This window comes from Halyomorpha halys, unplaced genomic scaffold (assembly GCF_000696795.3).
Source record: "Halyomorpha halys isolate HHAL.00 unplaced genomic scaffold, Hhal_1.1 Scaffold712.1, whole genome shotgun sequence".
Lineage (NCBI taxonomy): Eukaryota > Metazoa > Arthropoda > Insecta > Hemiptera > Pentatomidae > Halyomorpha > Halyomorpha halys.
Genome location: NW_027111091.1, coordinates 230127 through 243746, shown reverse-complemented (window position 1 = coordinate 243746; position 13620 = coordinate 230127). Strand labels below are relative to the sequence as shown.

The window sequence follows — 13620 nt, the reverse complement described above, 5'->3', positions numbered from 1 at the left end:
ACTCTTCATTAATCTTGTCTCATCTTAAAGTTTCAGTATCGACATTTTAACTTACTCTTGCCTTTTGTCATATCTTAGAATACTTGTTAACTATTACAAAAAAAAAACTTTTAATGTTCGGTATCCTCCCTGTCAAATACTTATAAACTGTATCTTAGTTTTTGTTGAGTATGTAAAACAAACATACACAGTGATTTATTTGTTTTTAAGTAAAGAACAATAGAATTTGATATAAATATATATTTAAATGAATATTCGTAGAATTGTAGACTATGAGCCTCCACTGCCGCTTCGAGCTGATTGTCAGAATAAAGGTCGAGATCAAGTCACGTTGTTCACTTTTACCACCGATATGGCAATATTTTGTTTCTGTAGCTTGTATAACGTTGGTACAAAATTGAGTATCTGTAAAGTTAATTATCTTGTTTCGTTTTTTTAGACATTAAAACGTAGTTGTCTATTCTGTTCGGGATGCCCAAACCAAATTACTGAATCATATGATGTCACTACTTATCCGACTACGGCGAAGCCAAAAAGAGGGTTATGTGTTTAGGGGTGTAACATAACCTGCTCATATTATGGGTGGCAATTTGTGCGAACTACTCAATCGATTTTTAAATTAAATGTTTTAAGATATTCAGCAATATCCCACGAGTGTTTTAAAGTGTTCAGGTGGTTGTGTTAGATTAGATGGTTGTGACTCCAATTGAAGATTTGAGGTAATCTATACCAGAAGGCTTCGAACGCGTGTTCAAGTTCTCGAAGGAAGGAAACTTCACTCCGTAGGAAATGAGCCTAACGGTCGCTAAGTAGTAGGCAAGTCCTACGGAGACGAGAAAACGAGCCATAAGTCCTTGCAGGAAGAAAATTTCGGTCTGCAAGGAACCAGTCTGCAGTCGCGAAGAGGATTGTAAGTCCTACGAGAACTAGCCGCAGTTCCTTACGAAAGGAATTGAAGGTACAGGAAGGAGAAGAGATCTAGAGTAGGCAGAGTGAAATATAATACAAATATACATATCACAAGAATATACTAATTCGTTATGTATATTATTCCTCACTGCCTTTTTGGAAGGAGGAATCCTTGAAAAGGGAAATTCGTCTATCGAGTTGTACTAATTTATCTGTCTGGGGTTATTAGACTTCTTCGAGAGATGTTATGTGTAAGACGATAGTTTTTAGTGGATCAAAAGATTCTATTGTAATATTTATCGATTCTAATAATACATTTAAGAATATTACAACATATATGAAATGAAATGAAATGAAAAAATAACTTTATTCTGGGACATATTCCCCTAAGAATAATTACAAGGTTCATATAGTGAGATTTTTATCTGGCGAGCGTTTACAAATTTTCAGATAGTAGAATGAAATTACATTGGTATATTGGCTTTACTACTGTTTATAATGTTATTCAATAACTGCCTATTTATTTGATTACAAAGATGTGGAGGTTTGGTTATTCAATAAATGAAGGAATAGGTGTTGTTTAAAGGAGAGAATGGATGAGGACTGGCGAATGGAGATGGGAAGAGAATTCCAGAGGGAGGTTGCACGTATGACGAAGGATTTGCTAAAGAAGGAGGTTCTGTAGGAGGGCATATATAAATCATTCGGATGGGATCTGGTGTTTAATGAGTGGATGGATGAACGAAGAGTGAGGAGATCTATGATATAGGTAGGTTTTTTGATGTTAAGAACTTGGAATAGAAAAACACCAAGGAGGTATTGCCTTCGGGAGGTTGGATAGAGCCACTTCAACTCGGAATACCAGCGGGAGACTTGAGAGTGCCTAGGGAACCCAAAGATAAATCTTACAAAACAATTCATGAGTCTCTTCAGTCTCAACTCTAGTCCTACAGATAGCCCTCCATACACCAAGGATCCGTAGTCGAAGTGGGGGAAGACAAGAGAGGATACTAGGATCTGACGAGTACCATATACATGGTTATTAAGCTGTATAATCAAAGTGTTTACGAGAAATATACATGTCAATAATTGATGTTTGCCTGACGGCTGTAGTAGATCTCGTTGCGGTAGCTAAGTACCGTCGCGTCAGTATGTAACGGTCAATTAGCACCTTGATTGGTGACTAACTAATAGTAGCTATCCTGCGGTAGTGATCAACAGATGGTCGCACCAAAAGCAATTTGAGCTCAAAATACTAAAAAAACATTTTAGTTTATTTGATAACCTCCTTCAATGGCAGGCTGTCGGTTGCCGTCGAGAGAATCAACTGCATTAGTATTTATTCACGTTTTTATTTAAGGGCCTCGTACACGGTTTACTAACGAATTTCGACAATATATTGACTGTTTTAGGGATATAATGGAGCAATTATACTGACTCATGTATTATATTTGTATGTACCACGTTCAATAATATTGGTCGTGTAAGGTGGGATTTAAGTTGCTACAATGCAGTCAGTGACAGTCCATGCAAATGGAGACGAGAAATCGGGATCTCAGTAGAAAAACATGAGGTCACGAAATTTAATTATCAATCAGCATTCCAAAATACATATTTGAGCAAAGACCTTTTAAAACGTTTGAGTATGTAAAGGTCAATTCGCAGCTTGAGTGGTAACCAACAGATAGTAGCATGGTCGTTACAAGTATATAAGTTCTTTCATCCCCTAATACAGAACCTCAAGTTGAGTAATGTTAAAAGTGGATCTGAAGTCAACAAATAGATGATGTGTTTGAATCTGGTCTTCTCTGCCTCATTCTTGAATGGTTCGTAAGGCGAATCTGTAATAGATTAGCTCTACAGAAGCAACACCTGATGTTTTTTACCAGAAGAATCCGCCTGAAATGTTTGATTTTGAAGATTTGAAAGTTAAGATATGGTCCCCTTATGTTGTATTAAGGACTCTTTGGTGAGTATGCTAAGTCTATTCGATGGATGGATATTTTTGGAGAAGATTGTGTCCCATAATTAGGGGAAAACAAACCACTCCCTCAGCTTCCGTGAGATTGCCTTGGATTTGGTCTTCTTTATTCAAAAGCTTCTTTTATTTCTTTTTTTCCATTTGAACTTTGTGTTTTACGTTTGCTTTCTCCTTATTGTAAAAACAACACTCTTATTCTCCCCACAACCTAATTTTGCTATCTTATCACCTTGTTCATTGCCATGCTTACCAACATGGCCTGATATCCATTGCAGAGCTATCATCCTTCCTCTTTTTTCCATAATAGAGGAAGTCCTACACTTTTCTTGAAAGTGCGATTCTGCAATGTCTGGTGTAGGTGATTTCTGTTTAACTGCAAAACGCTTAAGATGATGTTTTCATGTGTATCAATAGTGGCTTCCATTGCAAGATAAATACTCTGAATTTCTGCATTATAATTGTCACATCCTTCTCTCACTGGGTATGGCATTTGGAAGTAACTTGAATTAGCACCTGCTCAAGTTCCCTTGTTAATTCCTGATAAGAGCACCAGCACATACACACTCACACACACATTTTAGCCAGAATGCCGCCTGCGGAACTCCTTGTTGAAGAAAGAAGCAGGCGCAATGGATGACGCTCTCGCCAGAGAAGAAGAACATAAAGTAACCATCAATCAGTGGTAACAGCGTTGGTGGGCTCCAGATTCCAGGAGGTAGACTCGCAGACTAATACCCGACATTGGTTTGTGGTATGGTCGCCGGCATGGTGAGGTGGATTTCAATTGTTGACTGGACATGGATGCTTTAGAGCCGACCAGTACCGTTTCAAACTGGAAAACACTGCGGAATGTCAGACTGTCGAGAAAACAGCGGAGCATGTATTTTTTGCTTGCATTCGCTTTGCGGCAAAAAGAATTGGAAGAGTGTATGGAGGATGCTTCACACCAGAAAATGTGGTAAGCCATATACAATGCTCGAACCAGCATTGGAACGCAGTGAAGATATTAACCACAGTCATCCTTTAGGGGTTGAGAGTGCAAGAGAGGGCTAGATGGCAACGAAACTCATGCTAAGAAAATAATGAGGTGGCACTCAGCCATTTCCCTCCATGAAGTAATGTAGTGGAGAGGAAGGAACTGGTGTAGGGAGATGGTTTTAGTGGATAAAAATCCCACATATATATAGGTATGGGCCTATCCATGTCTTAAAGATTTCCACCTATCCTCATAAAAAAAACACACACACGTGTGATTCTATGTATATAATGTCAAAAAAATTATGCTGGGTAGGTTAACACACGAAAGTATAGCATCTTACAGATTCAAAAGTACCAAATACCAGTCCCAATGTTCCTCATCATATTGATCCTCCCTCTCCCGGGAGTGTGAGCCCCATCAGCCTCTGGAGGTAACTCACAAAACCAAAAAAAAAACCAAACTTAAGAGTTACGACCCTACCCTATGTTCTTTAGTCAGGAATGGAGTTATGGTTTTATAGGATATCAAGTAGCCATTGATACTTAAACCTGCGTTCCTGGATGTATGTCAACCTGCTTTCTAATCAGTAAGGTTGTACCTCAAGATCTTGATAGCAAGCAAGGAACAAACTTTTAGACTTTTCTATATTTTATGTAATCTCCTTGTTTATGAGCAATAAAGTAGAATACTTGATGTATTATTTTAAAAAATGTTTGCTGTTAAAATATATCTCTTCAAATCTTGACTGCTATAACTTGTGTAGTTAACAATCGAGTGTGGGTAAACATTAATATTTCTCTCTTTTTTACATTTTGTTAAGCAACTACCAGCTAATAAAGAACTTTTTTTACTAAAATAAAGCTTGAGTGGAAAGGGAAGGAAATAGGTTGATAAAACATTTTAATATATAAAAGAAGTTTACTGCTTTAATTGTCGATGTTTTAATAGATAATCCTCTAAACTGAAGGAATTGCAAGTTTTCTATATCTAATAATTTCAATAATAAATACAGTGATCGAAATTATTATGCCAAACGTGTATAAGAAAATTACACCTTGAATATTAGAAATTTGTATTACAGCCGGTGATCTGTCGTAGTGTACAGTTCTTATTTCTCTGTATGATGCCTGAATTCTAGAAAAAGAAAAACAAAATCATCCATAATTAAAACAATTTATAATATTTTTCATAACTTTAGATCGTTTATAAAATTTAAATTATTAAATTGTATTAAAAATTTTTTCAATAATATATTTGGGATTGAAATTAATATCAAGGGCTTTGAAATCACCAGTGAGATTTTCAGAGTAATGATTTTTATTAACTATTTATTATTTTTATGTTCTTAAAATAGGAGCCAGTGTATCTTAGTGGCTTAATCTTAATTGAGATACACATGCTAATTAAAATATATATGAAGTTTTAAAAAATAAATTAAAACTTGTTTTACCTAGAATTTAAATATTCTCTTGCTACATCACCTTCCCAATACAAAAAGTGCCCGTGTTCAACAACTTTTGTAATAATTTTATTATAATACTTCAGATATGGAGACCCTGTAAGTAAAAAATTACTATTAATTATTCAAATATTTTTCTTAATTTAATAGAAGTTTTTATTATGACACAAACCCTTCTTTATTGAAGCTACATATGGAGAACCAAAAAGTTTCTCCTTCATAATATGATACATGGGTATGACATCTGCTGTTTGAAAGTCTTGTTCAGTGATTGACCCTGAAAAAATAATTAAAAATGCTAAATGACTTTCGCCTTGTAAAAAAACATATGTATGCATGTGTGAGTGTATACATATATATTTGCTGGAAGAACACATCATTTAGTTTTATGTATTCCAACTTTACTGCTTATCAATGAAAAGTTAATTAGTTTTATCTATTCCAACTTTATTGCTTATCAATGAAAAGTTAATTAGTTTTATATATTCTAACTTTACTGCTTATCAATGAAAAGTTAAATATCTTAAAAAAAGACCTTTGCCAAAATGAATAAGAAATCCAGACTACATTTATTTGTGATTTAGCTATTGACCTTAGAAGGCTCGATCTGAATTGTATATAAAAAAAAGTGAATTATTTTAGATAAATAGAGAATTTGGAACGGAAAACATCAGTACTGATGTATATATCATATCAAATTGTTTATCATTTTATAATATTGATGCTCCTTCAGAGATGTTTCTTTACAAATAAATAATAATTAAAACTTAACTTCACACAGTGTAATTATTGTTTAAATTAATTTACAAGTATCTCTTTTTCAGAAAATAAATTAACTGGAGATAATGGTTTTTCAATTTCTATCTTTAAATATTGATATTTAAACTTTTTATGGACTATAAAGTTAAAATACGGAGAGATTTTTACCTCCTGGTAATCTTTCAACCGTAAAACCATACTTTCCTTCCTTAACTTTTTCTGTAAGCTGCTCCATATTCAGCACCTGCAAATATGTCAATATTTAGTGTATTAAAACAGTTAGTGCTTTGTTATTAATGGTTCACTGACAGCAAAATGGTCAACAATGATTTGTGCATCTTCTTCGTCTGAACCTCGGATTAGGAAAGTCCATGCAGTGTCTGTTCCATACCAACGTATACCGCTCTGTGCAAAGTCATGGAAGGTGTCAATGGGTAGATGATATCTGTAAAACATTTTAATTTATACAGAAACATTCTTTATTCTTATAAATTCGATTCGATAACTTATAAATTTTGCATGACATTTTTCAATGTGAAGAATTAAAAATTCCAATAGTTTTTTTTTAATAGCTTCCTTAAAGAATGTGATGCTAGGTATTAGGATCAGATATCTGCTATGAGAAAAAAAAAAGCATAACATTCTAATATTGTATTAATTACACCTATAAGAAAGAAACTAAAAATAATCAGGTCAGTTCTGCAACAGTTTATAAAAGACCTATGGAATAATAAGCAGTTTATCTCGTCTGTAATTAATAGCTCAATTATTAATTTCATGGTCATTATGAGCAGTGTGGTTAGGACTGTGCTGCAATCACCAGATTTTTTAAAATCTACTTTTATTAGATAATTATTTTTAGGGTTGAGTAGGCCCAAACCTATCCATCCATGATTCCTTTCCTGGCCTGATAAAACCCATTAATTTTCTTTCAAGAAATGAACCAGGTTCATTCAATGTATAAAACCAGTACTTTACCTACTTTGACACCTCACTCTCTTGAACTATTAAATTTTATAATTGTCTCCATACTGTAAAACTGGCGTAGATAGCAATAAACGGTTTATTATGAAGCTAAGATGTAAATTTTTTTTTAAATTTATTTATTTATATTGTCTTATTATCTATTATTTTTTATCAAGCCACAGAATTATAAACTCACAACGGGACAGTGAGAAAAGAAGCCAACTCCGCTGAATACATTGCTGAAAGTACTAAGTACAAGAATTCATAAGATGTGAACAGATATCGGTTTGGTGAGTCACCGATGAGGCGTGAAGATGGTTGTTGTAAAACGGCTAGACCTATAGCTCTCATGCTGCTATCTTCAATTGTAGTGAATTGGACTTTTTTTATAAGCTTTTCACGAAAACCTGAAAGCATTTAAATAATTGATAATAACTTACTTACATTATTTTATAGCACCAGATACTTCCAATACTTCTTCTATTGTCAATAACCAATAATTGTTGACTTAACTATTTTAAAAAAAAAAATTTTATCTTATAAAATAACAGTTATTATTTACATTTATGCATCTTGTACAAATGTGAGTGTAATAAATTGTTTGAAAATTATTTCATTATTTTGATTCAATAAACAACTATTTATCTAAAATTTTAAAATCAATCTTGCTGTATTGATAAAGACTCATTTTATCAATTAATTTTCAGGCCTTGTGGACAGCTGTGCATCTCTATATTGTACTTTCCATAACATTTAACAATTTTTTTTAGTATCTGAAGAATTTAGGAGTAACAACACTTAATATGAAATAGAGACCTTTTTTGACTTAACACAATATAAATGCTGTGTTAGAACATATATACTTAGTACATGAGGATACCTCTGAGGATTTATTCGTTATAAAATAGATTCATATCTTTTTAATAGTTTTTTTGTTATCAATTATTTTTTCAATAAATTAGTGAGTGACAACAGAAGAATATTTATATGTAATAATGATATAAAAATATTTATATGTAATAATTGGATTTACGGGTGAATTTTATTGATCCTCTTGTGATCAAATATAGGGAGCAAGCCGACAATACTAGAGAAACAAAAAATGCAATCCACATGTCGATTTTAAAAGGTAAAAATGGTAAAATCCAAGCGCTAAGTTTTGTTGGTTTTGGGATCATAAGGGTGACGTCTCCAGTTAAATAGCTGTTTGTGTAGTCAATGTAGTACCATTCCTTGAGCCAAAGGTAGACTGCCATTACTCCTACATCGGCCCTGTCACTGTAGCAGTTACCTAGGACACCTATAAATTTTTACATTCATAAAATACCGTTCTTAACAATTATTAAATATATAATAAGTATTTTTATTTTTCATACCATCTGCAGATAAATTATCATAAATTGTACCCCAGAGTGCATTATCAAAGACAGGCTCTGGGGTACAATTGTGTACTTCACAAAAATACAATGCTATTCTTATTTCTGAACCTTCCAGAGGATCTGGGGAGCTTAATGGAAAATATTTTCCTGCAGAGATTCTGAAAGCTTAAAAAAATTCTTTATATATTAAAAAGTAAATGTTCGAATAAAAGGAACATTATAATAATCATAAAAAGTTTATAATAAGTTAAAAATTAAATTAAAAAAGTCAACACACTTCTACTAGGAAAATCATATGAAACAATTGATCAGCCTTTTTATCCTGCCCTTGAGTTCTTAGAGAACCCACATGCAAAAAAATATCTTTATAAATATAAGTTCACTGTATGCAGTTTTTTCTAGTAGATGACATAAAAAAAAACTTTCTATATTTTGGACTATAACTATATATTTTTTATCCTTTTTTTTTTTGGAAAAGGGAAGGATTTGATTGGTATGGTTTACAGAAGTGACTCATCTTTACTAGTTACCTTAGCTTTTTCTGAATTTAGTTTATAGTGATGATAAAGCCAGTAGTAATCAATTGATAACATCAAGGTTACACAATATAATCTTGGTTTTATCATTTTTATTTTCTTACCCTTTTATTATTATCATAAACAAACAACTAAAATTCTAACTAATATCTTTTTATTGCCATAGAGGCATTTCAAGAATAGGTATTTGGGTCTATTTTGTGGGGGAGCTTGATTATTTGCCGTCTGCTTGGACATAGTAGGGAGGGAGCTCTCTGTTGGTGATGAATTAGGATTGTGGGTTAAACCCTAATTAATAAGCCAAGGCTAGGCCTGAAGCCTTTCTTTTTCTTCTTTCTCTTTCTTCTTTAAGGACATCTACCCAGGAGACAGCCTTTTTATTCAAATAAGTTTTGCATAGAAATGGATCCATGAGAAGTCATATGACCTGGAGCTAACTGGATCGCACTTCCTTGGGTGTTTTTAAAAGTTGTAACTGAATCATAGCACTTCAATGGGAGTATTTTATGCATAGTTCTTACATAAGGGTTTAACAAAATTTAAATAGTATAAATATTATATCTATTTGATTCACATGAACATATTTTAAATAGGGTTTAATATTATTTTTTTTGGATATGTATTATAGGAATAGCTTCTGTTTATGGTTCAAAAATTGTCATATCTAACACATTAGTTTTGCACTAGTATTACTACTTATTAGTTTTGCACAGGTAGATGCATCATGATCCACTTTGCTTGTGATTTATTACTGGCCCATCATCACTACAAGTTACAGTTTGTTCTCAGCTGCCCAATGTCATATTTGATTGATATTTTAAAGTTTCTTTGTGGTTTACAGTAGGTTGAATGGTAGAAAAGATGACTATGTTTATAAATTACTTCTTCAGCTTCAATTCTAACTAAGCAACCATTTTAATGCATTTCAGTAATTTTTATAATCATTAAGTAATTTCATAACGTACTTGTCACTTTTATTCTTTACAGACTAATTTAATTTTTTTTTCACTTTCTTTTCTAGACTTAATATTTCAGTAGAAAACAAATTTAACCAATAGATATTAATTTAGTATATGATGAATAATCACATACCATTGTCTGAGATTACAGAAATTATGACATTTTAGTAAATTCCAATTTTTACCTTTCCCTTTTAGATCTAAAACTTTATCAGGATATAAATCGGCATTTTCTTTGAAACCAGTTTCATAATGCCACTGGTCAAGATATAATTTTGGTTCTCTTCCTGGAATTGTTGGGTGCAAATAAAAATTATTTGTTGATATTATTACTGACCAATCTGAAATAAATATAAATTTTTGTTGTTAATTTTTAATAGAAATTATATTCTGTTACCAACAAAATAAAAATATGAAAGCGTAATATTATCTAAAATATAGAGTTTGAATATTTTCTTTACTACTATTTGTTTTAAAAAATATATAAAATTCATGACTGTTCAGTTCAGTTATACATTAGGCATCCATAACCAGTGAGGATTGAATTAAAAGAGGATACAAGAAGTCAATGGGTACTTGGGGAGATTGAATAAGGAAGGAGTCTTAAAATTACTAGACTATTCAAAATGAATTTTTAGGTGGTTAGGGAACTATGGGGTTCCCCTTATAATTCTCATTCCATCGAGATTATTATCAGGATTGTGGAACTTTACAGGAAGATCATTGAGATGAAGTAATGGAAATTGGATTAATGTGTTTATTGAGGATTTTAAGTAATCCGTGACATACATAATTAATTGACATTATTTGTGCTTTTGACCTGTTGAATTTTCATATATTTCGGAGACTAAAAAATTTGCTGTTTGATCTGTCTCTCTCATAGACAGTAATTCATCTGCATAAGTCAGGAGGTGAGGATAAACAGGAAGAAAAAAATATTTTGGATTATGGCGACCTATGGATGCATGGTAGTAAATTTCCAACCATCCTAGAAATGCACATGTTGGGTTACTGAATTGAATAATGTACCTGAAATAAGACAAACATTATATTAGGAATGGAGCAATGATACATCTAAATAAGTTGAGAAGAATATTTTAGGAAATATGTTCAGGATAAAATTTTGTTCTTTATCATAAAATGTATTAATTATAACCATTTCTTTATTTATAAGAAAATTAATTACAAATGAGTACATTTTTAAATTTTTATAGTTTCACTACACACCAATTAAAATCATGTCCTACCCAATATTTTTTTCATGTGGAATCGCCTAATTCTAAATTAGAAATTCAACCTTGAAGAGCTACATATAATAAAATATGTCATTTTTAAGTTGGTGGGAAACAAAAAAATAAAATAAAATTAAACTATTTTATAAACTTTTATGATCAATACTTACCTTTCAATATCAAAATATTGCCAAATTTAGAACATATTCAAGTAAACATTACACTTTGGAACTTCCGGACATCCGAACATATTATGTTTGGATGCAGTATTTATTTTATTTCAACTTTTATACATGAATTAATAAAAAACAAAACAAAAAGAGGGATAAATATATGATAACAATTTTTTTTCTTTAATGTTTATTTTGAAATTGACCTAAAATTTATATACATATTTATTTATTTTATTAGCCCTTTTTTAAATTAATTTTAATTACTTGAAAAAAATTTATGTATTATGCTGTATACATAGTTTGTTTTTTGTTTTATGTTCAATCTAAGCATTTCATTTGGTAGATTCAAACAACATTTACAGTTAATTAATAGTTAATAAAATAATATTGGTACATTAAAAATTAAATTGAAATAAATAATATAAAATTAAAGTGATTAAATAATTTATAATTAGGCTTTAAATAAAAATGTATTTTACAAATATCAATTAAAAACACAAAGGAAAAAACCTTATGAGCCAATTATATAATAATAAAGAAAACTTTTAGAAATTTTATTCTATATCTATGTGTATATTTCACATTTTTGTATTATACCAGTCCATTCTATTGGCCAGTTTCTTCTTAATCCCAGTCAACAAATTAAAATCTATTTTCTAAAATACAATTCCTAAAGGTATTTGTAGAGTTTATGTTAAAAAAAAAAAAAAAAAAAAAACAGGAGCCAAAATATAGTTTTACTAAAAATTTCTAATTAATTACATAAAAAAAAAGTTATGACGTAAGGTTAGTGGCTAATTATTCAAGTTTTTATTGTAGGAACACTGTATTTCATTCCTTCAATTACTTAAGTTTTTACTTTTTGAAATTCTGAGGTATACTTTATTTATGTACCTGAAAGCTGCGCTTTTGTTTTAATGATTTTTATTTTTTAGTTCCTCAATGCTTACCCATCACAATTATCACGGAAAGTAATCGCCAAAATACTTGCAACGTCTTCCACGCAACTCTCTTTGGTTGAATTGATCTCAATGTAAACCACAGTTGTATTTACTTTTAAATTCTTAAGAAGTCCTACGTCGCTCAAAATTACAATACATTTGTGGTATGAGAAGTACTTTTCTGCTACATGAGTAGCTAAAACTTCCAAATAATCATTTACGGAAGTTTCATTTCCGTATATTATAGAAGCTGATGCATGTTGCATTAAAAAAAATGCAAACCATGTCATGAAGAAGTACGAACGCATGTTTGAGGAAACGTACCAAACTGACATGAGGAACGTTTCGAATCCTAATTGGGCAAATTGATAGTCAAACAAGAATATTTTATTATGTTTTCTGAGAAAGAAACGGAATAATTTCAAACAAGTTGTTTGAAATTGCTCAATTTTAATAAGCTAATTTGTTTAGCCACGATTTTTTGATCGATATGATTCCACGGAACTTCTTTTATTGACTTGTGTAATTTTCATGTTTGTACGTAATTTCCACATTCTTATGGAGGAAAATAAAAATAGAATCCTCCCTTAGCTTTTTTTCCCTCGATATTATTCTATTTTATTTCAAAATCATTGTATGTTCAAAAGTAAATATCGCTGCTAGGCTTTAATTTTGGCACATCTTACAAAATATATATATATAAAAGTATTTTATCGTGTTGGAAATATTCTATTTATTTTTAGATTGTATCTTAGACTATGGTTACTTTTTAGCTTTGAGATAGTCTATAGAGGGGACCAGAGTAGAGAAAGAAATTTCTGTCTATCGTAGTATTTTTGAAACATGGCCATTTTAAAATAATATAATTTCTTTTTCTATCAGATGTGCCACTATTCGAGTGAAGTAGCAATATTGTGAATTTGATTCAATAAATACGAATTAAAAAAAAAATTAACTAAGAAATTATTAATTTAATAATTATAAAAAACTTCTTGAATGGTTGTGATGGTCAACTTTTGGAATACCCGCTGCGAACTCTCAACTACTGCTGGAATAATTTGGAAACATATCCTTCTACTCTACTTCATGGTAAACAAGTGCTTTAAACTCAGTAATTAACCCAAGTCAGGGATCTGTAGCAATTAAGAGGAGTTTCATTTGTTCCCATATTTCAGTTAAATCGCAACTGAAATTACTAATTACGGATTACTAGTTAAAAAATATCGCACTTTCCCATGATACAAATGTGAGTAGCTCCAATTTTTAGTTCCAACCTTTTCTGCCAATTTGGGGCACCTCCACTTGACTTAATGGTGTCAGAAAGATAAAGCTCCTCACCCAGAAAAA

At 31.3% G+C, this 13620-nt stretch overlaps 2 protein-coding genes across 3 annotated transcripts in view; one reads left to right on the top strand and one right to left on the bottom strand.

The window, feature by feature from the left end:
* LOC106685585 (angiotensin-converting enzyme) overlaps positions 1-13620 on the top strand; it is a 111627-nt gene that overhangs the window by 32681 nt on the left and 65326 nt on the right. The gene's annotated exons all lie outside the window — the stretch shown is intronic.
* On the bottom strand, positions 4796-12606 carry LOC106685583 (glutamate receptor 1). Of its 2 annotated transcripts, XM_067049166.1 has the most exons (11): positions 12283-12606; positions 10748-10956; positions 10113-10268; positions 8430-8597; positions 8087-8353; positions 7250-7460; positions 6397-6532; positions 6256-6331; positions 5501-5605; positions 5320-5425; positions 4796-5003 (listed from the first exon to the last, which is right to left on the bottom strand). In XM_067049166.1, exons 1-11 carry the CDS (start codon positions 12579-12581, stop codon positions 4826-4828), a joined length of 1911 nt encoding a protein of 636 aa, XP_066905267.1. In that variant the 5' UTR covers positions 12582-12606; the 3' UTR covers positions 4796-4825. The 2 variants fall into 2 exon arrangements, with proteins under 2 accessions (XP_066905267.1, XP_066905268.1); XM_067049167.1 differs by lacking the exon at positions 8430-8597.

Excerpts from the sequence above, each read along its gene's own strand:
- LOC106685583 (XM_067049166.1), bottom strand. The coding sequence starts at position 12,581 with ATGCGTTCGTACTTCTTCATGACATGGTTTGCATTTTTTTTAATGCAA. Across the intron at positions 8,598-10,112 it reads TTTAGATCTAAAAGGGAAAG|CTTTCAGAATCTCTGCAGGA; the intron begins GTAAAAATTGGA and ends AATTTTTTTAAG. Across the intron at positions 5,606-6,255 it reads GGTTGAAAGATTACCAGGAG|GGTCAATCACTGAACAAGAC; the intron begins GTAAAAATCTCT and ends TTATTTTTTCAG.